The 27,810-nt window shown below is 38.9% G+C and overlaps 1 protein-coding gene across 1 annotated transcript; it reads right to left on the reverse strand.

The window, feature by feature from the left end:
* Nucleotides 1-27,810, reverse strand: ngef (neuronal guanine nucleotide exchange factor). Its single transcript, XM_068712662.1, has 15 exons — nucleotides 27,389-27,810; nucleotides 20,524-20,629; nucleotides 18,501-18,830; nucleotides 17,947-18,011; nucleotides 14,189-14,439; nucleotides 13,208-13,368; nucleotides 12,937-13,089; nucleotides 10,235-10,364; nucleotides 9,983-10,057; nucleotides 8,513-8,602; nucleotides 5,545-5,708; nucleotides 5,066-5,224; nucleotides 3,919-3,998; nucleotides 3,727-3,831; nucleotides 1-3,632 (listed from the first exon to the last, which is right to left on the reverse strand). Exons 1-15 carry the CDS (start codon nucleotides 27,585-27,587, stop codon nucleotides 3,412-3,414), a joined length of 2,289 nt encoding a protein of 762 aa, XP_068568763.1. The 5' UTR covers nucleotides 27,588-27,810; the 3' UTR covers nucleotides 1-3,411.

The raw sequence follows: 27,810 nt of genomic DNA on the forward strand, positions 1-27,810 counted from the left end.
TAAATTTACATCAGCGACACAGGCATATCTCTGATTAATGCTTTTTTATGAACAATAATTTATATCTTACAAAATGAAATATTTAGTAATTATTAGCTTGAACATCAAATATCTGCATCACTGTACATATACCATATTTAAAGACAAACAAGGCTTTACAATCATGCTGATCCATAGTGTTGATACATTCTATAAAGTTACGACAAATTGCAGTTATTTGGCATTAAACTGCTTTTATAGTATTTATCCCGTGTGTGTGTGTGTGTGTGTGTGTGTGTGTGTGTGTGTGTGTGTGTACACTTCTGTTGTAAACAAGTAATCCGCACAAAATTTATCTTTTCACTAGAAATACTGTAGGCTCAGAAGGTGACTATTAGTTTGTAGTTTGTTCTTTGACAGAGGACAAATACTGTGGTCAGCTTAGGTTCATGGCAGGTCGAAAATCAAGAGGACTGGTTATGACAGTGTGCTAGATACATTATTACAGCTGGGAGCAGGGGTGGGCTGGCCATAGGGGATACCAGGGAAATCCCCGGTAGGCCGACGGTGTTGGGCTGGTCCAATACCGGCCCACGTCCATAACCAACCAGCCCTCCCTCTAACATCACCGGCCCCAACTATATTCTATGCTTCACATTCACACATTCACTTCTTTACTCATCTAATCTCTTCCGTCAGTCTAACTTTGTTTTAGGTGTTATTAAATGTCAATCACTCTAGCCTACTCAACTTGCGCCACTCGCTCGCAGACAAAGACGTTTTTGAGCGCGAGTTGGCAGCATGGCACCGGCACCAGAACGTTAAGTGTATGGGTATTTTTCCAAGTAGGCCACTGACTAGTTGATACGTGCGATGCATTGAGTGGGCAACGCGCCGTGTATTGAGTGGGCCGGTCTGACAGTAACTCCCGGGCCACTTTTTTCCCCCAGTCCACCCCTGGCTGGGAGCCATGTGTAATGCACAGGAATGTAAACTGTAATCTCACCTGAAGCTGCACTTGGTAGTATAATATATATTTCAAGTGCATGTCTCTAAAAAACTGCAATTACACTTTCTGATTTCTGTATGCTATATGTACATACTGTATAGCTATATATTATGAGTTATTCAATTCAATTATGTGTGTACATTGTTTTCATTTCATTTGCACGGATTAATGGAATACTCTAGTCCACGCACAAGTGCCTACTTCATCATGTGACAGTAATGATCTAACAAGATGATGTAGATGATGTTGCAGGAGCAGAGAGATCTTTTTTAACGGTTCTTTATAAGGAATTCAGAGCATATATATTGTCTTCCCACAGCTCCCAACATGGCGTCAGCTAAGCAGGAAGTTTGCAGCTAACAGCGCAAGCACCAGCGAAGGTGCTGACAAAGCTAACAGTGTTTACCTAAGGTGGAATTAGAGAGTGGGCGCTGTAATCACTGTATGAAAGCAGTGCAGAACGGCCGCTGTGACCTACTGGACATGCTAACATGCGTGTCCGACCCGAAAAGCTTGGATCACAACACACACAGAGGGAGAGTGACTGGCCTACGTAGACATTACTCCTCTATATCTTTGCATAGACAATAGTTGTTTGCTGCTATATTAATGCTCTGAATATTGAATTTAGCACCTTTAACGTTAGATCAAATTCGAAAAATACTTGCACTGTGGCAGAGGAGAGTGTCAGGTTTCTCAATGTTACATAAAATCAAAACTAAAACAAAAATTATCATTTGAAAAAAACTTACAATATCCCTTAAGAAAAAAAAGTCTTTCTTGAAACAATATTGCCTGGTTAAAAATGAATGAAATTATTTCAGTTTAGATTATTAGCTCTAGGAGAGAGGTGTGATTTTTGTCTACGCTTGTGACAATAAACTACAGAAATTGAACAGACTTGATATTCCAGTAGATGAAAAAAAAATGTTTTCACATATTTCCCTATTGTTTTTCACATGCAGACTAATTAAATAACAAGAGCATGATTTAAATATTTTAGTAAATCAAATGCCATTTAACCAGGCTATTCAGCTCAGGTACAATGTTAACCAATTGGGGTCAGGATGAAGTTGCAATATGATAGCTATGTGGTAGCTACATCCTTCTAAAACATTATGCCTGGCCCTAAAACTAACTAAAACTACTTTAAAGCAAAAACTAAATATTTAAAAAATACAACCTTTTTGAGAAACTGAAACTAAACTAAAACTAGCAAACACACTATTAAAACTAAACTAAAATGAAAGTCAAAACCTAAATGAAATAAAACTATCCCAGAGACAGGGAGTTTGATTTACAGGACACGTTAAAGGATTCTGCACTACACAAGACTCGTCAGATACCATTTAAATAAAATGAGGTGAGTAGACTATAGGTGTGTTTTGGTAGGGGTATGTGTTCTGATCAGCCGCTGTGCCAAGCTGTTATACTGTACAGTCATAGAGGGTCCGATTTGGGTCTCCGCTAGCAAAGAATGTATTTTTTGGGACATATACCAGTTTTGATATGGATGTGCATGTACCAAACCTAATGAGATATATTATGTGTCTGTGGGCGTGCAATCTATTTGGTGCATATGTGTTTACATGATTGTGCACACATTTGAAGCTGACACCACAGATTTTCTTATGGATGTTCAGTCGCTTTTGTAACCGCTGTGAAGCTAAGCTGACTACTGCCGTTGTTCTCCATTATGAAACATTTTACAGCCAGCAATCAACTCTGGATGTATTCAGTGTTTCAAACTCAAGATTTTGGGTGGAGTATCGCTTTAGCTAACTCACTTATTTGAATATTCGTAGACAAAGACTTTTTAGTGATCATTGCTAATTTTCATAAAATAGGATTTCATCAAACACTAAATGCACTGCATGTATTTTGTTTTGTTTTTGATGTTTCTGTATTTCATTGTGTTGTGTTTTATATTAAACTCTTGTGGTCACCGTACACCTAAACGTTTGTGTTGTGGCTGTGGGGTATAATTCAGTGTTGAAAGGTATTTTACAATGAAATGAACACATACAACTTTTAAAACATGCCCATGCAGCTGAAGGATGTTAACACTTCCTTTACAAGACTTTTGGAGTTCTTGCCATCCCCAAATACAGCTCCCAACCAAACAGAGAGCTTTGCTCCATGCATTAGACACCACAGTGTGTGGGCCTACAAAACACCTTCAGCATGCGTTTATATGAGACATGCAGCATCGCTTGTACAAGATAATTGCCTCAAGCGTTCTGATCATTTGGATATTTAAAACCGTCAACTGCTAAGTGAAAATCAAAAGAACAAGATGTCATTGTATGGGATTTAAGTCACATGTATCCTGATCATTTCTTTTGGTGCATATGGCCTGAATGTTGACATTCATCACTGTTACTTTCTCTGTTTTACTTCATTGGTCTCCACATTTGATGAATTCATGGATTGGAGAAGTTGGAGAACTTTGGAGTGCGTCTTCCCACCCTTATACCAATCCTGGCTTCAGTTTGCAGAACTCCTCCACCTTTCTGGGCTTGCTGGATCCTGAAGGCCTCTCTCAGGTTCTGAGCTCGGACCTCCTTGCTCAGGATCTCCTCTACTAATCGACAAGGGAACCAGCCCCTTTCACCATCATGGAGCCTTTCCCCCATCATCCAGCCTGGAATACAGAAGACACAGAAAGACCAGAGATGACATGGAGATGGAAAGAGAAAACAATGCACAAGACTTGGGACATAAAAGCTTCTACACACCATCGTCTGTTCTTTCTAGGAGGTTTAAAACATCGGCCGTCTCGATGGAGAGTTCATCTGGCTCCTGAGATGAGTATGAGTGAATACATTGCACCTGTGGAGAGTCTGATAAATATCACAGATAGTTAGTTCATATCTCCATGTCTGCATGTTGAGGACTGTTCACAATGTTGCTGTGATATTCTGTCTCACCTTGTTGGTGGGCACTAGTTGACATAAAGCGTGTGCGCCGGTTAGGAGTGAGGGTACACATCCATCGCAGCTTATCACTCCTGTTCACATGATGTCATGATGAGTAACCAGTAAAGGTTAATACATTTTTATAAACTTCGTTCTTGTTTGGTATGTTCATCATTCTCCCAATAGGACCAACATTTTGCATGATAAGGTTGTATACAAATTCACAATTTGACACAGACATATTCTTTAAAGCCCCATGACAAGACAACAAACGACAGTGAAGTGATCCTATTAACAAGTTGTTTCTGTGTAAACAAAGTCTAAAATGTCTTCTTCCTCTGAGTCCTATAGAGCTCCGTAATATCACTGCATCATCTAGAGAGTGATACGTAATTATTTAACGTTGTGATTAAGGGCAGGTTCTCCACACCTACTAAAGGTCAAAGAGGTCAAACAGTGATATTAAAACTGTATTACTCACAGCCTGAGTTATATGTTTAACTTATTTGTCAAATATGATAGTTTTCTCTTTGTCTGTATAAGACAGCAGACTTGTCCATGTTTGTGATTGCAAACCCCGCCTCATCATGTGAACGCGGTCACACCCAGATTGAGAAACCTTGGTTGATTTATCAAGTTGATAATGAGCTTCATAGAACCACTGAGTGGGAATCGCGGTTGTTAGGGTTAGTCAAACCAGATCACCAGAAGATACCCTGAGTATGTTGATCTTGTTTCGATTACAGGGCCCTGCTCTTCAGAGGAGGAGAATCATCCACACAAAATTGATCCAGTCTGTTTTTTAAAATGTATTTTAACTTTTTATAACCAGGTGAGGCATTAAGAACAAATTCTTGTTTACAAAGGCGGACTAGGCCAAAAGCGCAAGGACTAAAGTTAAATGTATTTCATCTTATATATATTTTACATAAATATTGTCATGTCTTATATGGATTGCTCATCATTATATTGCTCTCTGAACAGTTCACAATCTGCAGATTAATTTAATAGTAATTCAGCTTCATGCTAAAATCACATATCTTTATCATAAATAACTGTGATTAGTCTGTTTGCTTTCAAACAAACCCATCCACAGTGACCCCATCTCATTTTCAACAGCTCAGTGGAACCCTAAGCTGATCCTGCTTCAGATACTTACATACTGGAGGCCTTGAGCATGTAGCTGACTGGACGCTCCTCTTGGTTCTCCAGCAGTTTCAGATTAAAGACATTCGCCAGAAGTTGGCCCTGGTCTTCAAGATCTTCAGTCCTCAACATGGCCCGTGTGCATGAGTCAATAACCAGGAACTTGTCCCCACTGACAACAAGTTGACTGAATTAACATTCTGAATGTGAACATACATGTACACATGTTTGTGGTGCCTTTGAATTGTATTGCATTGTACTGTTTAATTATTTTGTCCAGTCCATTAACATCAATGAGGGTAGGCTAAACAACAAAAGACCTCTCTGTATTATGCAATACAGTTACCCAGCACCACAAACTATATCCTTCATCGTGATCATGAAGTTAAACACCTCTATGAAACAGTTTCAACACTAAATGAAGCTTCATGTATGAAGGATTTACAGTTTAACTGAGTATTTTACAGTGAGCATACATTACCAAATGCTTACCTTGAGCTGCGCTTCGTGATCAGCAGCAGATTGTTAAAAAGGAACAAGTAGACTGGTTGGTAGAGCTTACGACTCCGCATGGTCCTAGTGCTCTTAGGTCCAGCCATTTGCTGCACTTCACCTTTCTTCAGCAACCAGCGCGAGTGTGAAATGATGGGCACAGACTACAGGAAGAAAGATAGGAGTTTCCAATCAGGGTTAGTGGAATGTTTCCTAATTTCTAAAACTTCTTTGATGTCATAGTTTCTGCACAGTGTCATTCTGATGTATTAGTTTGTACATCATGTGGTCACTTGATACGGGATAGATGTACAGTAAGTTACATTTGTAACTATGTTTTGTGTGACCTCTTTGACGATTAGTAGGTGTGGATAACCTGTCCTTAATGATAGATACGTATCACTGATTATTAGCAGTTAATAGAGCATTTGGGTTGGTTAGTCAGTGGAGAGTGCCATGCCCCTACTCAAAACATGAGTGAATAGAGTTAGCATGGTTTGTTAACAGTTGGTTGCTCTGACACAAACTAACTGTTGAGCTTTGTGGAAAACAGTATAATCACAAAGAGCCAAACATAATTTAGCCTAAACCTTTGGGACTGAACTCCAAATGAATAAGAATTTGTTTCTTTTTATAATCCCATTTTTCTGAAAAATCTGAAAGTCTGTTAAAACTAAAAACCAAATGCCTCAAGCACATTTGTCAAAATGAATCCACGCAATTGCCACAATTGGCCAGTCTAGCACTCTTCGCACTATTCTCAGTGAGAAATGCCTGCTCATGCATCTCTGCCTCTCTCCATCTGTGACAAACATCTATGTGGATGTTTGTCACAGATGGATTACCATGTCTCCAGTCCTGACAGCATACACTCCGTGGCTCTTTACCAAACAGCACTACAGCCCTCTATCGGTCTCAACATGCAACAGCAGTTGCAACAGTCTCTTCACAACATCCCTTCCCTCTTCCATTTAAACTACTCTGTACTTCACCAACAACTAGTGCAGTTTTTGTTTTTTTGTTTAAACAAGATGTGTTCTTTCATCAACCATTCAACTGGATTTATTTTCTCTCCTCTCTTACCAACCATCTTACCTACATATGCAGTCACCACTTTTGTACCACTGTTAAGTACACACTTAAATATTTGTTTTTGGCATCGTGGCCTTTATTGGAAGGATGATAGTAGAGAGGCACACAGCAAACGAAGGGAGGGAGAGGGGTATGACATGTAACAAAGCCCCCCCACAAGGGACGTTGTGGTTATGTGGTATGTGCCTTAAACGTAAATCTGCCGGAGCGACCTCCCCAGTGCCTTTTCCCCCCCAAGCATAAGAATACAATTCAATGATCAGTCTCAAGCTTGTGTGTGATTAAGCTCGTTGACTACCACACTAATTAAACAAAATATTGCCTCAAAAGTTCTTAATATGGGATTGTGGTCTCCTGATTCCTTAATAATAGTTACGACAAGCTCCAGTGCATGCTATTATGACGGACCTTAGGTACTTCTTGCCGCCTTTATGTTTAAAAGGCATGACTGCTCACTCGGCTTGCGGATATACTCATCTTGACAGATTTTTCACCTAAACTAACTTGAGTATATCATATTGTCTTATAACACCCAGCAAACATTATTACATATCTGTATCTGTTAAATATTAACTTAATTGTTTTAGTTAATTTATAGTTTTTATAATTAAGTAGAATGAGCATATCATTTTGGCTTCCCAGTGAGGAGCTCATTTATCGCTTTGTGTTCAAGTACCTCTTGACTCACACTTTCTCAAATAACCTTCTGCCAAAGACAGTTATTCCGTGCCTTTGTATTGGGCATCACCCTCACGTTTACTTGAATATTGTCAAAAATTAGACTTGAAGCCCAAACAAACTCCAAGTGTCAGTTATGTCTGTGAGACGGCGCTGAGACGTGTGCCTGCACAGAGCCAGTACAGACATGTGTAATGATTGAGACGTGCAAATGAAAAACCATGTCCGATACACTTGCAGTCTAGACAGAGGGCTAGACTCCGCTACATATACAATCACAATTTCTTTGGAATTTCTTTTTAGGGGGCTTCTTGTTTCAGTGCTATTTGCCAGGGTGGTGCAGAATCTGACAGTATTCTTCCTTTGTGATACTATCAGAAAGGGTCTCTGTAGCAGCCATAGCTCTTTGTTTTTTGCTAAAGAGAGCACACAGCTGTAATGTGGGAGGAGATGCATTTCCTTCGAAACATAACTGAGAATGCAGTTTAGTTGGGAAGTAATTTTGTAGGACACCGAGTTGTTAATACTTATCTTATTTCTTCAAGCTTGAATAATTAATGTGACAAACATTATGTTGCAAGATAATCAAGTTAATTTAGTCATTAACACAAGATTTCCACCCATTATTTTGGCTTCCATATGTAATGATGCTGCTTTAAAGAAGAATAGGTAGTCCATAGCTCATACAGTAGTTTACATGAGCTCTACTCATCCCTCTTAATAGCAGCTTCTCTGGTTTACTCCGTATAGTGGCATATTCCATTGGTCTTGTTCATGTGATGTATTTACCATTGAGTAATGACCATCTGAATCCAATTACTAGAGAAATACCATGTGATTGTGCTATACTTCCAAACACCACTCCTTTGAATAGGTATAGTGCCCAATAGATTGTGGGACACAGATGGCTATGAAGGATGAACCACATGTCAAACATAGGGCAAAAGAAAGCCACATTTCTCAAACCATTGGAATGGGACTTATTTACTTATGATGTAGTGAGTCTTTAAATCCAGACTTGAAGAAGGTGGTTTCTAAATTGGGACACAGCTACATTCTGAACAAATCCCCTTTATCCTGAACACCATTATTGTATCTCACTGTTTGATTGTTACTAACTGTCTTTTATCACTTTGTTACAGCCACATCAGCAAGGCATCAGCATGTGCCATCATAAAAACAAAAGTTTTTTGTTTACCTTGGATTTAAACTCCAGTGTTTTCTCAATGCTGATAAGCTCTTCAGTGCGACTCATTTTTCTCACCCCCTCGTTACACTCTTTCACGATCTGGGGAAGACACAAATATACACCATCAATCCATGACCTGAGAACATCATATGCTAGATTTTTATCTTTGTATCATGAATTTGGTTATAATTGTTATGGAATGCATACATTTTTTTCAAAGTGAAAGAAAATCATATCATAGAAACACCAATTGCTGTATTCACATGTATTGTTTATTTCAGTGGATTGAGGTGTAACTTATGAAAAACATTGGCTGCATGTGTAATTCATGATGAAAACCAGTTAAGAGACAGCTGATTGTGGTGGTCCATGTGGTCCATGCAAATAAATCATGCATGTAATATTAGAACATGTATGATATGGCAAACATCAATAAGACTCAAGAATGTCAGTCTTGTTTCAAATCATTATCTGAGTTCTGACTCCACTACATGGAAATGAGTTTGGGTAATTACACTTGGACCCAGTGAATGTTTGATGTTCTACAGTAGGTGTAAATAAGAATTCTGATAAAAACTGTGCGTCCGTCACTCTTATCAAATCAAACTTGCTTTTATTGACTAATATCCCATTGGTTTTCTCTGCAGGGTCAAGAAACACTGAATATGGTGAGCTTTGTGGTGCCACTGTAGAAAACACAGATTGAGCACAAGTTCTTGTAAACTAGTTGTGACTTAGATGGGGTGCAAAGTCATGATACACTTACCAATCACACGTGATTTACAAACTCCAATGGTCATTGATTTTTAAGCAGCTGGATGTCGGAGGTGCTGACAGCACTTGCTGGCCTCACCCAGTTTGAGCTGGTCATAACCTACAATTATGCTTCACTGTCTTAACTCCCAACCAAAGGAAAACCAGCAACAAACAGCAAAGCAAACATGGTGTTTTAAAATGTTTTAATGAGGTGAAGAGACATGCTCCTTAGTGTTGTTATTATCTAATTTATTTTATGATTTATTCTTGTTACTTCTTGTTAGTGGAAGTGTATTGTGACTGCCCTGTAAACAAGATAGAGGTAATTAACCTGTTTTTAGTTTATTCCTCCTGAGAACATAAATAACAGTTTTGCTTACTGGAGAAGCAAAGGGCTAAATGTGTGGGGGCTTCAGATTCATTGTTTCAGGTACCGGGGAGACAACGAGATACCACCAGGCAGGTTATCAGACACTAAAACACTGCACCGCTGTGTTGGAAAGTTATCATGGCAACAATCATTTTATCCTTCATGTCAACAATCAATGTAAGTCACGCTCATCATACAGTAGTACACCTGGAATCCTGTGCTTGCTCGTAAAGAAATGTGCCAAGATAATGATAGTCATATCATTGTAATTGTCATATCATTAGTTGACACAATCCTTTAGCCCCATTTCCTTTCTCAACCCAACTTGGCCCCCGCCCTTGACTGATGCTCACCTGCTCCAGTTGCTGATGTGCTTTTATAGCGTTTGGTTCCCTCTCTGAGTTTTCCTCTGCTTTTTTCAGGATGTTCTGGGAAAGAAACCAAGTGAAATAAAAATACAACAACAAAAAGCCTCGACAGTGGCACAAAAACCCTAATTATGACTGAAACTTTGTCGTGTTCAAAATATATCCAGACTCACTGCTGAATCTTGCCATTTTACTGGAAAGTATCCATTTAGTTTGAACTCATGTTGACACACTCACTTGTACGAGCAACTTGAGCCTTGTGATCCTCTGGAAAGGAAGGATGAGGAATGAGGTAAAGGACAGGCCCCTGACTCGCGGATGGTTTTCCAGTGAAGCCATGGCCTCCCGAAAAGCCTGGTTTCCCTCCCTGGACAGACATGTTAAGACAACACAATGCTTAGTTGATCCTACATTAAGAACACACACATTCTCTCTCATCCATATGAATATGTACAGTTGGTAAGCATTTGATGTTCTGTAAAGAATACAAATCACATAAGAGCTCAAAATCATTTTATTTTTACCTTTCTAATTAAAGTTCAAATGCCAGGGGCCAGATGCATGACACTCTGTCTAAAGCACGAGTGCACATTAAGACAGAAATATGCATAGTTGTTGAACTTGGCACCTGTCCTGAACTTTGCTCCATCCCCTCTGGGAATCATCCCCTCCAAGCTCCACTACAGACTGAGGTTCCCAGCACCAAGCCCCAATAATTATTTCTTCATATTTAAATGTCAACTATTTGTTATGACATTTATCCTATGTGTGTTTATTTATTGTGTGTGTGTGTGTGTGTGTGTGTGTGTGTGCTCTGCTCCATATACAATGAAATTGCCCCACTGGGGACATACACAGTTCTGCACATCCGTGGCACACATCATCGATTAATCACTTGAAAAACATATTCACGGGATATCTTAGACGTCCCTGTTAAATGTCAGACAGCTGATCAATCATTTATTTATAGGCTCATATTGGAAGAGATACAAAGTGCTTTACAATTAAAGATACAATTTAAAGATCATTGACAGCTCAAATGTAAATAAAATCTATGATAAAAAATCACAATTTGTTTGGCATTTTACAGAACACTGTGTAGATTACAAGAATGATCAATAAAATTATGATTAAAATTAGTACAATTAGCCCTATGAAGGTATAGGTGTTTCAATAACATGCAAATTAAGAAGACGGTAAAAACAACAGGGCAGAAGTTGCTATGGCAATGCATAAACATGGCACACAGTGTAACGGTATTGGAGGCATCCAGCCATAAACTGTATGTTTGAGCCAGATGAGCTTTTAACAACCTGAACAAAAAATATTATTGTACATAATTGTGACTGACTTATACGGCACATACACCAAATTGATGAAGCAAAATCTTTTCTTTTTGTCATTCATGGGGTCATTCACAAATTTCTCTGTGTGCACCGTAGTTTCACCAGAGAGAGACAAAGACAGAATCAATTTAATGATATAACTACTTGTTGGTCTGCCCAAAGCTATAAAGCATGAACCATATGTATATTGCTGCCATTGTACATTTAATTAGGTAAAAAGTCATCTGTTCTCTTAGCTTCTCACTAAATTGTTTACCGGCTTAGTTTGTTTTCTATCCATTTCTAACTGCACACAGATATCATTTTTTTTTGTCACTTGGAATGAATGTTGTGGAAGTTTTATGGTGAAAGGTCAGTTGAATGTTTCAGCTGTAATGTTGCATGTTGGTATTCCCATCACACTAATTAAACTAATGGCTGATCAATCACTCATCGAAGGGAAAACCCACTGAAGAGCAGCAGCAGCATTTCCCTGTGAGGAACCACTGCCAAAGTGTTTTAAAAGCCAACGTCTGGAGCAGGAAATGAAAATGATCAAAGTAAAAGAGAGAGATGAAGGCAAGCCGAGCAACAAAATCCTGATTTTGAGTTTCCAGTAGACCTAAACATCAGACTGTGGCCCCATAGGCAATACTTGGATCAATCCACTTGTTTTGGTCTTTTCAGGTGACTTTTATGACAGTAAGAAAAATACAATATACCACCATAACTGTCCTTTAAGGTACACAGTGATACAACAGTGATGATAACAATCATGACGGTGAATGTGAAGTTTGAGAGCAAATTATCGTTGCTTTATAATATTCAGCCGAGAAATAATCTGTCCTGTAATGCGCTAAGTGGACCAGCCTGTTTGAAGAAGGAACATGCTTTACACCTGAGAGAAAATGAAAGCAGCTCTTCTCCTCTCAGTATCACAATAATTAGTCACCATGTTTTGAACAGTTTTGTCATGTTCTTCCTAGGCTGATAGAACTAATCTTTCTACACTGCCACTGATGTTATTGTTTGTGACAAGTAATTAGGCTTGGCACTCCTAACACCCATATGAGTGTGATCAGACTGTAACACCAAAGACTTGGCATTATGTACTGTACATCTACAAAACAGATGGACAATGGTATCTAATACATATACTTTCTGTGCCACATCTCCAATATGTTAGTTCATAAATACAGTCGCAGGCTTTAAAATGTTCATATCAAGTTTTGAAACAACCAGCAGGTCTCAGAAATGTTTTCTGGTAGCTGGCAGAAGTCCCACAGTGTTAGTCATCCGAGGAACCTGTCCTCTGCAGCGCGTGGGAAAGCAACCCTCTCACTCAGGTATGTGTGGTTGATGAAGAGAGACATACGCATTATATTCATAGTCAACCACACCCTGCACATCGCATTTGTTATGATCAAAAGCAGAGCTGTTCTCTACTGAAAAGCCGGGCTGACAACATTCACAAAAAAATAACAGCCTATGAAGGATGAAGCCTGTTATTCTTTCTCCCAGTTCCTCTCTCTAATCATCAGTAGTCAAATCGGATGAAGTGTTGTTGTGAGCAGTGTATGAAGAAGACAATGTATTTAGAAAGTGGGTACTCACAAAATGCGTCTGTAGTTCTTCTCCTGGTACACCTGGTTAATGACGTATTTGATGAAGACATCGAAGTGTTCCACAGCGTGGTAGTAAACAATATCACACACATCAGAAATCCAAATAGACTTCTCAATTCGGTGCTCAAGATCCATTAAGAACCTGAAATTATTAAGAGATCGTTATCCAGGGATATAAGGCAAAGCTTGTTTGCTGGACTAGAACTTGATCAGACTTTTAAATACTAAACTGATTTGTGTTAATCAAGACCTCATCCTACCTTTCACTGGCCTTCATCACTTCCTCGATGTTGGAGAACAGAAAATGCACATCGGATTGGCTGAGAGTGTTGATTAAATCAGGGTTACGTAGGAAGTGAGTCTCTAAAATCTCCAAACTCTTGTAGTACGATGCTTCTGAGGTAACAAGCTCAAACATGGCCTAGACAGAAAAACAAATCACAATGCCACATTAATACTAACCAAGGATCCCTACACCCAGTGAACAGTTGATGTAATGACAATCTGATGTCCTGCTGCACAGCTGGATGAGGCTCATTGTTTTTATTTTACTGATTTTCACTGGAAAACCTACCAAATTACCAGATTTAAATGATGGATGTGTAATAGAGTAATCCATTTACTTATGTATTGATGGAAGATGAGACTTCACAATCTGTTTGCTTGGATATTCATGAAGTTATTTTGGAGTAAGGCAGCTGCCAGTCTAAATGTATCTCTTGTTTGTTTCTCTTATACTGACACTAGAATTGTCAGTAATGCTAGTCCAGCTAGCAGCGTGGCTCTAGGGATGGCAATATCAGTCTGTCGCACAGTCTTTGCAACAGTTTGATCCAGACTTGAATATCTCAGGAACTATTGGATGGAGGAACATTCATGGTCCCCAGATGATGAAGTCTACACTATTTGGTGAAACCCTGACTTTTCCTGTAGGTTGAGATTTTAGTGAAACACATTTTTTAACATTCAACATTTGTGGTTTAAAGTGAATGTCTTTACTACTATTAAATAGAGTGCCATGCAATTTGGTTCAGACATTCGTGATCAGGATGGATTGCAATCACTGTGGTGATCTCATAACAAACATCAGGTCGAAATTTGAATTTGTCAAATACTTTGGTTTATGACCAAATACTTGCCAAATGAATGCCATTGCCATTACAGCTGAGGCTGTAATGGGAATTCTATAACTAATACATGTTCATATCTAAATAAGCCTACACCCGCATAAAATTGCTCACCTCCTGCATTATGACTTCACTCTGTGGTAACTGGGTGAGCAGGCCGCTGGCCTGCACAACTTCCAGGTTCTGCCACAAGCTCAGTGACCGAGCATTGTTCCTTAGCTGCAGCTGTAGCACTGGAGGGGACATGACACCAGACCCTTCTACCACAGTCCCTGTAGGGACCCCAGGAGCAAGGTTCTCACGCTGCCGCCGTTGTTCAATCTCCTGCTGCTTGGAGGTGTCCCGGTATTCCTGGTACAGGAAGGCTGGAGAGTCAAAAGACAATGAGTCAGGCATGAAGTACACATGTAGAATTATTTTTTTGCAAAGGTCTGGATTACCACTGTGACTAAGCAATGGTGTTTTAGATGGGAAAAAACAGCTGCTCTGGATGCAAAACAAGAAAATTACACAAGTTAACTTTTTGCTATAATGCGCTATTTTACATTTACCACACAATTTAACAAAAGTGATAATTCAACTGCACAGACCTGCATTTTCTGTTTTTCTGTTCTACTGTAGTAGTTTGTGACCAGTTTTGGGTAACTATGTTTGCCCAAGTTTACCACATTGTCCTGCTGCTTCCATGTTTGGTAATCCTCTCATGCCATGTCAACACTACTAGGTTTTGAAAACGTATATGTTTTGCTACATTTACACTAAGCGTCCACACTACGACCGCGGTCACTAGGTTCATTGGTTTTTAGCAGTCACGACGTGATTTGTCACACCCTTATCACATGACCCTTTCCTGGAAGATCACAAACAACAACAGTCTTGATTATCGATCAACTACCAGGTTAATTCAACATGGACAACTGACAACAGGTGTTGCTGACCTTGTTGTCTTTATTTGCAGCTGCTGTCCAGTTAAAGTCTGCATTTTTGTGGAGGAAGCAGCTGTTATTGGAGCGATTAGTGAGCGGCGTGTCCAGCGGCGTTATCAGACCTACAGAGCGGCCGTCTGAAGTCACGGTTAGCGGCTTTGAGGAAGACGGACACAAAAAGGAGAACTTTCCTGTCCTTATTAATGCTAATTTTGTTCTGCACAGCTATTGTGAAGTCCACACAGAAACTGTAATGTAACAAAACATGAATTGCTCTCCAGTACGACCACCAGCAGAGTTACGAGTGAGAACAGACAACAACAAAACCGAGGAAACGAGTGAGAGACGTGTGTTGACCACATTTATGGACCCATAATCTAATAAACCATTATGTGTAAGTGTTCATTTTAAAGTAAATTTTATGTGTGTGAGAGAGAGAGAGCAAAACCTGCAGCGCTGTAACTAAGTCTGAAAAGTAAAACTTCTAAAACTTTCCACGAAATGTGTCTGTTTGAAATTATAGAGGAAGATTTCAGAGGAAGATCTTAAGTATCAAACACGACCTTTCATTATTAAAGACTACTTTATTACTCTGTCATATTTTTTTTAACTAAGCAACCAATCTACTTCCTGTTTTACACCGGCACCCGCAAGCCCAGTGTACGTGAATAGTCACGTGATATTCGTTTTCAGGCGTTTTAGTCTAGATGGAGATCATTTTGAAAACGATGTTGAAACGCTGTGTGGACAGAGATTTATTAGTTATTTATTAGTTTTATTAGTGTGGATGTAGCCTCAGAAAGATGTGTTGGATCCTAACACATCTTAGCATTGTATTTATAGTTCTGTCTTTTGTCTGTTGGTTGTTGGTTTGTCTTCATTTGTGTTTGGAGTTGTGTACCAGTTTGCCCGTGTCCTGGCCTGCTGTTTCCTGCCTGTTCTGTTGGACTATGCTATAAGCTATGTTTTTCAAATGAAAAAATTGCACTGTGTCTGCTGCCTGCTCTCCAGACCATGACAAACAGCAGCAACTCAGTACTATTAAAACAATTAATCTATATTCTGCTGCCAGCAAGTGGGGCTTTGCCACTTTTCCTTTATACCTAAGTGACATTTTCAGACATTATTAGGAATGGTTTTAGAGAGGTAGGTCCTGCTACACTTGCTTCTGTTTCACTAGCCCATGTAAAGTATTGACCTTCTGGACGTGCTCCTACTCCATAATTTTGTCTTTCAACTTCCTGCTTATATCCAAAGTTAGAATGTGTGCCATTCTGTAAATTGACATCTGCTGCATGTAATCACCTCGCCCCTACATTTTGTCAAATATCTGAGCAGTTTTATAATATTCTGTAGAGTGTGAAGGACAGACAGATAGAAGACCATGATAGACTCTCCACTACAGCAGTCTGACAAACATCCACTGCTATTTACATAGCAGCACTAGCTAGATCTGTTCCCTTACACTGCTCTGGGATCAGCTAGTCATGTTACTGTGATAACAGTCATGGTGAATGATCAGAATGTGTTGTTCTTTGTCTTTTATTTTGTGCTTATAACAATATAATATTATCAACAGAAGTCGACTCATTTATAGTTACAATATTACACACAGTCTAGTTTTAAATGACATGTGATTATTATTCTAAGCTCAGCCAAGAGATTATTTATCATTTTAGTTTAAAAATCAATATTACACATTGCATATTTGGTTGGGAAGCAACTTTTTAATTAATATTTATAAATCTGCTTCCAGAACAACAAAGCTGGTTCATTGATCGTCTGTGGCAAATGTGTTAATGCTATAAGTTATTAACATTGACCTGCATCATCGTACTGATAAATCAACCCAGTCTCACATCTTCGTGAAATAGTCATGAAATTGAAATCTATGTATTTTTTTACATTGACAGGATTGTCCGTTTTTGTGACGTGCAAAAAACAATGCCAATCCATGGTCCATTAGGATCCTTCTCCGTGGTGGACACATCAGTTAAACGCACCCACAAACATCAAACTAATGTACTGCAGCAATACACAGTGAGTTAACTCAGTAGGGAACTTTCCGCCGAAGATGGATGTGGTGGTGTCAGGTCATACAACCTCCTCATAAAAGTAGAAGTGTGAACCCAGATTTGAAAAAGGTAGCGGCTGTTTGAACCGATTAGGTAGTAATAGCAACCGGAGACTAAGAGACAAAAAACAGAAAGGTTGATAATGTTGCAATGTACAAAAACACCTGTGTATGTGTGGACTGGGACTAAAACTAAAAGAGTTTGCTGATAAGAACAGCTGCTCTTTTCAGGGAACATTGGCTATGTGTATATCAAGAGGGAAGGTGACTTTGAACAACAGGAGCCTGTTGCATAATCTCTCTCAGTCATATACTGCAGATTGCTTTGGTGGGCGTAGAACTGGACTGACACTTACATAAGAGAGAGTGAAATGTGCGTATATAGCCAAGAAATGCACAGGTTGGAGAAAAGTAAATGGCACATTTATTTGTTTATCGAAGATATAAAACTGTTTCTACCCTTTGTGAATTGTTCACCATAGTCCTGCAGGTGAACTGCTGTCTTGAGTAAATTTGGACAAAACCCTGCAAATAACCATTATTCTGTGTACACACTAAACAACACTTGGGTGAGTAGTCAGTCAACACAGCTGACAATCAGCTTAGAGAAGCGATCAAGGTTGATGAAGGAGTCAGATATGCAGTAACAGATATACAGTTCAGTGGCAATGCTGAACCCTGTTGTTGGGTTAGTACATTATTAATCAGAAATAAGTGTTTGCATGTGTGTTGCATATGTGAATGTGTGTGTCTTGCCAATGTTAAGTCTTAGTTATATAATATATATTCACAAATAAGATTGTTTTTTTATAGCTGTGGCACTGGTAACAGTGGGTGGAATACATACACCCTCACGTCATGTCTTTCCTCACCAATGTTTTTGACGATGTTGAGGCTGTGGCAGATTGTCTGGGAGCTATCTCCATTGCTTGGCAACCTGAAATGAAAGAAAATAGGAAATATGAGTTTGGACAGGCAGGTAGAATATATTCACTTCATGATTCAATTTGTTTCAATAAATGATGCAGCAGTGCTGTTTGGTTCATTCTAGCACAATATCATTGATACAATGATCTTCTCCATCAAACCCAACAAAGTAAACCTGAGCAGCGGGATTACTCTGCACATTATTTGTTGAAAATATAAAAACATCCATCTGCGCCTTTTCATATTCACTCTCTAGCCACACAATGAGTCACAACTCAATTATTCCAATCTCTCCATCACCTATTCTCTCATAACTCACAGCGCATTTGTAATTTTGTTGCTCACAAGCAAAAACACTACAAACAATAATTATTTATATTTGCCTGTTTTATGTTTTATATTTACTGTTGGCAGAAACCCACAGGTTAAGCTTCAGCAAATAATTCTTTTGCATTTCTATCCTTTACACCTCTCTGTTTCTACTGCAATCAGATCTGACCTGAGGTTGACGTCCCGATCTGCTCCCTGAGAACTGGGCCGTTGAGTGCTCATGGTTTTCCCTCTGACAGTGCAAGCTGCAGTTGTTTGCTCAGACAGATTTTTTATGTCTCCGCTATGAATGCTGTGAGTCCGGTAAGTGATCATGTCGGCTGTGCAATTTCGATGCTGGCTGTCGGAGGCAGCAGATATGTCCACACTCCTCCCTCCTCCCACTCCTCCTCCTCTTCTATCCACAGCATCTCTGTTGCACAGAGCATGTCTGCTACTGGCCGCACCATTGCTTGGCAACACAGCTCTGGAATGATGGAGCTGTGGTGAAAGCTGAGGGCTACATTTGATAGCAAAAAAACCCACTTTAAAATCACATCTATACAGTCACCATCATCTTCATCTTCACCTAGAAACTAAAATTCTTTAAACTGCCATGTAGTAAGGCCATGTACATCTGTCTCTTTACATTTGTCATGTGATTTTAACAGTGTATATCTAGTCGTCTAAGTGAGTGCATTCTAAGCATTTCTTCAGCAACCGAGTCCTTTAGACATTCTATGTCCTAATTCACAGGCTGAATTCTCAAAACACTGCATTTCTCGTTCAAATATTGTATATGTTCGGAAGAGATCAAGTTCATCAATCTTCTTTTACCCAAACAACAGATATGTCCTTCGTTGTTCTCTAAATCCCATATATAGTGGACCTGACCAAAACCGCTCACAGCATCGGCTAGGAAAGGAACAAGGTTATCAACCAGGAGTAGGCCGAACAAGGAGGACATTTCACATCTGATCAGAAGACCAAGCTTTGAACAGAGAAATGGGTTGCGTGACCAAAGTTCCAGGAAGGTCAAGTAATTACTCCTGAGCCAGCCCCATTTACTGAATGAAGACTTTTCATTCACATGAATTTTGCTACATTTTTGTCTTAATTTATGTCTTTTTGTCTTTAATATTGGATCACTTATAACATATGTCAGAATATACTCATTGGTATCAGAAAAGGAAGCGTGGGGATTGGATTCATTCATGGGAAGCAGGCCTACAGATGAACACCACCATCATCTGAACGCGAAGTTGAGAAGGAGGAGAGCCGAGTTGGAAGCTAAGCTAACGAATTAAGGCTAACCCAGAAATGGGAGGTCGGGGACTGTTGTGCCCACATCTTCACAGAGACCTGGCTCCATCATTCATCCCAGATCAAGCTGCACTTGACAGGCAGACCACAGGACAGAGAGCAGGTCTCTGGTTGGATGAGAGGACTGCTGTTTACATCAATGATGCTTGGTTCTCAAACACAGTCAAAACGGATGGACAATGTTTCTCTGATGTCAAATTTTGTGGCAAAGACCATCTTGTATCATGTCCATTTTAATGTGGATTACAACCTTCTCTATGTATCAAGTGTCCAAATTGTTTTCTCTAAAGGTTTGTCATCCATACAGAAATCCCCAAGCTATAAGTCAGTTAGGGTGTTCACATGTGTTCAGATACAGCACTGTGCTGGCCGCCTCCTTGGACTCTTTCTCTTGTTGGCAGATGGATGAAAGAATAACATAGATTTTATTGAGGGTTGTTGGAAGCTGTGAGTTTGCCACTCATTCTGAAGCCTCAGCTTTCTTTAACAAGCCAACGGGCAAAAAGCTTATATCTCTGATTTGGCTTTATTTTTCAGATTTTTATGGCACACAAGTGATCAAATTACTTTGAAGATTAATGCTTTTTGCAGTTTTCTTGTTCAAGTTAACAGTTTTATCACAGTACTGGGGCTTGGACATCAACAGCTTCCTCTTCTGGCTATAACTTGGACTGTTGTTTCAATATTAATGAATTAACCTTCAGAGTGACTGGAAAGGATTGTGTGTTTATCACAGACATGGTACGCCTTGAGAGTCTGTGCCAAATATGAAGTGTAACCGTGGTGTGTGTGTGTGTGTGTGCAGTGTTTAAACAAGCACTGTATGTGCTTGTTTGTTTTCTGGGCGTGTTCTGTGCCAGGGTTGGGCAGTAGTAGGCATGAGGACTCACCGTCTAGCCACAGGCAACAAAGGTGATTTGTTGGGTAAGGGAGCATAAGAGGTGGAGACTCCAGCTCTGCTGGATGGACTATTGTCCAAACCAGGACTGGTAGAACCTGAGAGACAGAGGGAGAGAGAGAAAAGTAATCAGATGGAGACAGTGGCGCTCGGACAGTGTGGAATGTTATCATCCCAACATTTCAACCACTCTCTCTCTCACACACACACACACACACACACACACACACACACACACACACACACACACACACACACACACACACAAACACACACACACACAAACACCCTTCTTCGACTGCTGAGTGTAGTACAGTAAGAAGCAACACCTTGGTTAAGAAAGGAATAATTCATAATGAGCCATGATGGTGTTTTTAAAAGCACTGTCAGAGACCAGCGTCTTACCACTTATCAGCAATCAGACTAAAACATTGTTTATTCATATATTTAAATGTAAAATGTTTTTTGTTTTTGTGGTTGTTGTTTTTTAACTTAGCACACCTGCTACATAGAGTCACACAGGGAACAACAATCCATGCCACATTATTAAAGAGAGCTTTACTGTTTAATAGATTAATCGATTCTATATATTTAGAGAAACCTTATAATATGAAAGTATTTGTCACATGCAACTAACTTGCGACAATCTTTTACTAAACTTCACTAAGTGGTTTTGTTAATTAAACCTGACTGAGTTTCTTGTGCAGACGGAGGTTTATTTAGAGAAGACTGTATTTCATGTAACGAGCAGAAATTGACACGTGTTGCTGGACTTTTGAAGGAAAACGCACAAAAGGTGAAGAGTAACTTTTTGTAAGATATCATACGAACCGTTGTATGCAGGGACGTGTGGTCAGTAAAAAACAAGTAAAAAACAAATAATGCTAAAATAAAATAAATATTAATGTCTCTACTGATCTGTGCTATAAATGTAATTTCTGTATGATTCCAATCATTTCAAGCATTTTTATAATCAAAATCGCTGAATTAGCGCATGCCCTGTTCAAACAGAGAGGAGACACGTGACTCACCTCACGTGTCTCCTCGCAGCAACGAGCTGTGCCTCACCTCAGACTGTGCAATCCCTCACTAACTGGGTTGAGCGCGTGCCTTTTGCTTTCTCATTGTTTGTCACCACTGTAATATTTGTAGACACTGTTATTATATCTCCTTTCTTTCCATAGAATATGTACTGTATTTCACATATGTGTAGAACATATTTAGTGTTGCTGATCTGACAGAAACCGCAGTGAAAAAGCACACAGGGGAGGCAAACAGTATCTCTGCCTCAAAGAAGAGGGTGTGCGAGAGCCCACGGGTCAGGTTTATACTTGTTCTGTCGTTGCTCTTCTTCTATACTTCTCATATTTTGTTTTGAGCACAAAAATGTAAGATTCTATATCCAAGCTTAAAAATGTCTCAAAAAACAAGGAAATATGAACAAATCAACAGCAATTCAATGTCAGACAGGTAAAGTAACCTTTTATGTGTTTGTTGTTCTCTTTATACATCCGTGGTTGTTACACAGATTATCGCGGAATCTCACGATTTTCGCGGGTGGTGCCCGCAAGCGCTCTGCTTCTGAAACGCTCCCGGTGGGGCAGGTCGCGGCGCACACGTTCCCGGTGGAATCAAATATGTACCTTACCTATGTGTGTGTAAATAATGCTGATATGAAATAAGAAAAACAACCAGTAGTCAATGTGCAGGCTGCCAATTGAATGGTGATGTAAGCTACTCTATTGGGTTCATATATTTGTAAATCTGACTTATGTAGTGTCAGTGCCTCACCAGCCACGAACCTCACCGCACGTCACTGGTTGTATGAGGATACGTTTGCTCCAGCCCAGAATCTGACTCATCTTCGGTCTGCCTTAGATGCCAGTGACACTCACTTTCCGGCCATTAAAAGTTTAAATGGCACTCACAATGCTTTTGCCGAGTCATATAAATACTTAGGAATTTGGCTTCACAGCAGACTGTCATTCAGTATTTGAATCAGTCAGTATTTTCAACATTTGACTCAAAAATCTAATTATCAATGTATCATGTATCAATTAAAGGATGTCTATCTTTTTGTGCAGTCAACCTCCATGACTTTGGATATGTTAAACTCTGTGTATCACAGGGCATTACCAAATGTCATTCTCACCTAGTGGATGGGCCTCCTTACAGCCATCTCATGTTCATCATTTAAAGAGCTCTACTGCTGGACATCTCTTCTCTCATTTAAGTCTAGTATCTGCAGTCCATCATCCAGTAACTACTTGGATATCCTTCATGTACGCACTAATGTTGGCCAAACTGGTTTCTGGTACTAGGCACCTTTTAAATGGAATGAACTGCAAACTACCCTCAAACTAGAGTCTTGCATTCCCCATGGAGATGTTAAAGCTTTATTATCTAATGCTTTTTATGATTCTTTTAACTGTTTTACATTTTTTGTGTAGTTGTGTTGTTTCTGTTTTGCCGATCGTGTTCTTGGGAATGTTTCTTGTTCTCAGGTTACTCTTAGAAAATAGATTTTAATGACATTGCCTCATTAAATACGGATACAATGAACACTATATTTATATTTAACATTAAAATAAAATGATTTGAGACTTTAAGAATTATGTTTTGCCTATAGCCTAATGTCAAGCATACAAATCTCCCGTCATCCTGTCCTGACAATAACAGAATCTCCAGTTAGCACTGCATGCTACTGTATTGTTCCCACTGTGTGTGGGTGTTTATGAATATACATTGAATATCCACTGGGAGTGTTTCACTTTGACTTGTTCCCACATGTGACAGATAAATACAGTATCTCCAGATTAATTTGGAAAACCTCTGGACAGACTACAAAGACTGCAAATAAGCCCCGAAGATACGCTGCTGTGCAAAAAAAACATCCCCTATAATATTACTCATAATGACATTTAAGACTAACACTCAGCAGTGCATAGCTACAAAAGCATTTTATAATTAAATATGACAAATACAAAAATAATAAAGTTGGACAAAGTTAAGAGACAAACATCTTTTTACTGTATATGTATTTGCTGAAATGACGAGGACAGTCCCCGCTCCTCATCCTTCAGTTGGTGCACTGTATTGTAGGAAATTGTGTGTCCTTACACACACTCATCTCTTACATACATTCACAAACACATAGTGCGCTTAAACTACAATGAAGAAATTGATCAACAGATGTGTGTTTAAAATATACAATAGGATATTCTCCATCATTGTCCATTTCTACTAATGTCTACTCATACTGGCTTGTTCCTGCGCTTTCAACGATATCTCTCAGTCTTCATCATTGAAGGGAGTTTGCTCAGTTCTTATCTAAAGAAGACACCGTGCACTGTGTTTCAACCCTCCAGAACAACCTTGAGTCTAGATGATTTTGTCACCTATTCCCATGGTCAAGAATGCCTGTTTATCATTCTGCGTGACTAACTGCCTGTAATAAATCTACAAGAAAGCATTGTATTATATACTGGAGGGGTTCCCAACTCCAGGGCCTCGGGACAAAAAGGAAGAAATATGATTTGGCAATAATTACACATTTTTACAGGCTATTTGTGTGGTAATTACCTTGAAACTGATTTGGAAAGGGACAGTCTCTCTACACTTCTTGGCACTGCTAACTCTGCTCTAACTCCACTTTGATTTAGAATTGTTTGAAACCATCTCATCATCCTTAAAGACGGAGTGGAAAAAATACAGTAAGATTTGATTTGAATTTCCCTCATAATTACCTCCACTTACATCTGTTTTACTCAGAAATTTGTCACATTACACAATGTTTTATGGTGACTTTTAGCGATAAAGATAATGTAAACTACACTGCCTGTCTGCACAGGCAGACGTGTTCAGATTTATGAATTATTAATCTTTGGTTAAAAGAGTAGAAAGTAGATGAAGACTTGAAAAATCCTTTGAATCTTTAGGTCATGTAAGCATTATTAAAATATGTTATGTTTTATACAAATTCTAATATCTTTTCCAGATGTTGCCAGTTGCTTTTCCAAAATCCTATTCTGTCCTCCTGAATAGACTGTGGAGGGCAAACACACAAGCAGTAAACTTAAGAAATAAAGGGTGTTGACAATGTGTCTGTATTCAGTCTCACTTGTATACGAATAGAACTTTGACCTCTTTCATTAATAATTGTATAACTCGTATATGAAAGGCCTTCTGGTATATGACAGTATTTTGGGGGCCTATATAAAAAAGGGCAAGCTATTGCTTCTCATCAGACATTACATTCCTTTCTAGCATGGGGTATTTTATAACAGTTTTCAGTTCTTTGGATGATTTGGTAGTTGATAAATCAGAGTTCTATATTCACACCAATCTGATCAGTCTAATTGGTCATGAAGAAGTTAACTTGTACAAAATCGGTTGAAGATCTTAATTAAAAAATGTACCATTGCTGCTCGGAAAGAAGATGTGTAAGTAGTCAAATGTTTTTGTTAAACACAAACTACAGACATGCTTTACAGTTTGATTTGATTTATAGAGTAAATGTGACACCAGAGGGACATCACTTAATGAACTGTGAAGGAAAGGTTTAAAACAATGTTGTTGAATCTTTCAGAAAATTGGTACGCCATAATAATGATGATATCATAAACAGAACATTAATTTAGCTGATTTGTATTTTTTGGTCTGTCTTTCTGAACCCCAAAACCTGCCACCGGAAAAGCATGTTTTCTTTAAACATTTGCCAAAACTAGACCATTTATCAGATTTTCATTATGTGTAATGAACGCTTCTGTCAGAAAAAGCAACCAAAACTAAGCTTAAAATTTTGATATTTCATCAAAAACATTTTATGCTATATTTAAAATCTCAGAACATAGAGCAGAGAGGTGAAGACAGCAGAGGCTGTAAGGTTGTAAAAATGTAAAGAGTTCCTATTTATAGCACAAAAAGCCTCCATTGTTTTTTCCAACATTAGTGACGCTTGTGGGCACTTGGAACAATGTTGTATAGATTCCATTGATAATAGATTGTTTGCCATTATTTATTTGTAAAATAAATGATCAAAGATATTTAACTTGAGTTTTTTTATTTTTATGATTTACGTCATTGTAACTGTGTTATTCTGCACAAAAGACTTGTTTTAGTTCTCTCTACTTCTACTCATGATTGTTCTGTTTCCATAGATAGGACTTTTGTATTACAGTGAAAATCAAGGCCACAGGGAGAAAAATTTGACAGGAGCAAAACCCGCCCCAACACTGTTTGGGGTTCAGAGGGTTAAAACGGACTTCTGTAAAGCATATTGAGGCTTTATCTTTCTTCAAGGTCAGTGTTTCTTCCACTGCAAAGAAAAGCAGACCATCTCTATGTGACTCCTCCACTCAAAAAGGAAACATGATATTAGGCCAACAAATGTTGGCCTAATATCATGTTTCCTGCATGGTAGAGATACACATAATACATAACACATACATAATAAGATCAAATAGATAAGAAATATTTGGCCTGCCCCAGTGTTTGGGCTAAGTTGAGCTAAAGCTGGTTCTGTCAGCTACAGACCCGTTTCCTGGATGTAAGTGTATTATGCTAGAAGCTTCATTATAGCTTTTCTATCTAAGATTAGATTTTTTAATTTAGGAATTTTAAGAAAAAAACATAATTGCTCTAAGAACTGTCCCAACATTATACCACCTGCACTCTTTTTGAAATTAGTAGGTTTTATAATTACAGAAACTGCTGTATTTATTCTTCACTGCATATGAATACAGTGAGAAAGTACAGTTAGATATTCCTTTGTGGTGGCCACATTGTGCTGTGATCTGGTGTGCATTTATCAGACATGCTATCAAAACAAATACTATCTGATCATATCCCTGATGAAATGCAAAGATCAAAGTTATCAGTGCCTGTGAAATTGATCACTATGGGGTAGCTGACAACTGTTGATATGATCAAAAAAATTAATCACAATCATAATTTCATAAACTGCTTCTGAAAATGCACATTTTCCTTATTATTTCAGGTCACAGGATGATCAGGTGACTGGATCGTGTGACATTTTTCAACAGGCCTCAGTGTTTTATAACTTAATTTATTTATAAGGCTGACGCTGTCTAGTTATGTATGAAGTAATCACTTTAATCCCTCCCTTTGAGGCCTGTCCGAGATGCCGGGCAAAGTCTAAGCTCAAATGCTTTATTGTTGAGTTTGGTGTGGCTCTACTGTATGAATATGGCACATTCCTATAGAGAACAATGACTAATGCAGCGCATAAAACACAACAACAATACATTCTTTATCACTGTCATTCAGTTTCTGGGATTGTGCCTCTGACAGACTGTTCAGAGCAAAGCAGGATGACAAACAGAACTTCCACCAGAAGAACTTTGCAAATCATTTCAGACTCTCATATCAACACCAGAACTTTGTCATATCAGGGATATGTTGGTTATTTAATTTCAACATACTTTTTGCTTGAAATCACAAGATCAGAGGTTGACCTGTGGAAAAATAACTCAGATCATAGTGCTGCTTAAACACAACTAGTTTCTCAGGTTGGACTTGTAAATAGGATGGAAGTACCAAGCCTTTGTTCCACTTTTTAAAAAACAACTTCATCAATGCCAACTGCTAATGGGGCAAGAATGCAGAGCAACAATACACAGTGATTCCACTTGCAAAACCATTCTGCTGCATTGTGATGCTCTCCAATGAAGCATGTTCATGTTAAATATGCATTCAGTTGACTAACAGGTTTGAATTAATCTCAGTACATGTTGCTTAAGGACCAGAAAAGTCAACTTAAATGTTGATTAACTTTGAAGTTTAGTACAAAAACAATGTTAAAATGCAGGCACAGTGGAGGCCTGATATGTTCTTACTTTCAGGCTGGTCAGATAAGTTTGGCCTCTTCTTCCTCATGGACCGATAGAAGCGGGAGTTCCTGCGGATAGGCTCTCTGGTCAACTCTTCATCATCGTCCTCCCCCTGGCTGGGTTTAACCACAGCTGCTGGATGCTTCTCTGGGGGTTCCGGTGACTTGTGCCCCCACTTGCCCCTGAATAGGGCAGTCACAGACATGGTAAATGATTCCCTTTGCTTTAAAAAAAAAGTGTGTTTGGAAGATTATGTTTGAAAATGTATCATAATTAGCCAGAATCCAGAAGCAAATCCATGACTAGAAATCAAAAGTTCTGGTAAAAAATAAATCCGAAGATCAAGTCCAAGAACAAAGAATTGGTTCCAGGGCCGTCTCTCCCTCCTGTCAGTGGGACAGCGGTGTTGTTAGCTACACAGGCAGTCT

This window comes from Cebidichthys violaceus, unplaced genomic scaffold (genome assembly GCF_023349555.1).
Source record: "Cebidichthys violaceus isolate CVI_PGR_0920_01 unplaced genomic scaffold, fCebVio1.0.p SCAF_1, whole genome shotgun sequence".
NCBI classification, from domain to species: Eukaryota; Metazoa; Chordata; class Actinopteri; order Perciformes; family Stichaeidae; genus Cebidichthys; species Cebidichthys violaceus.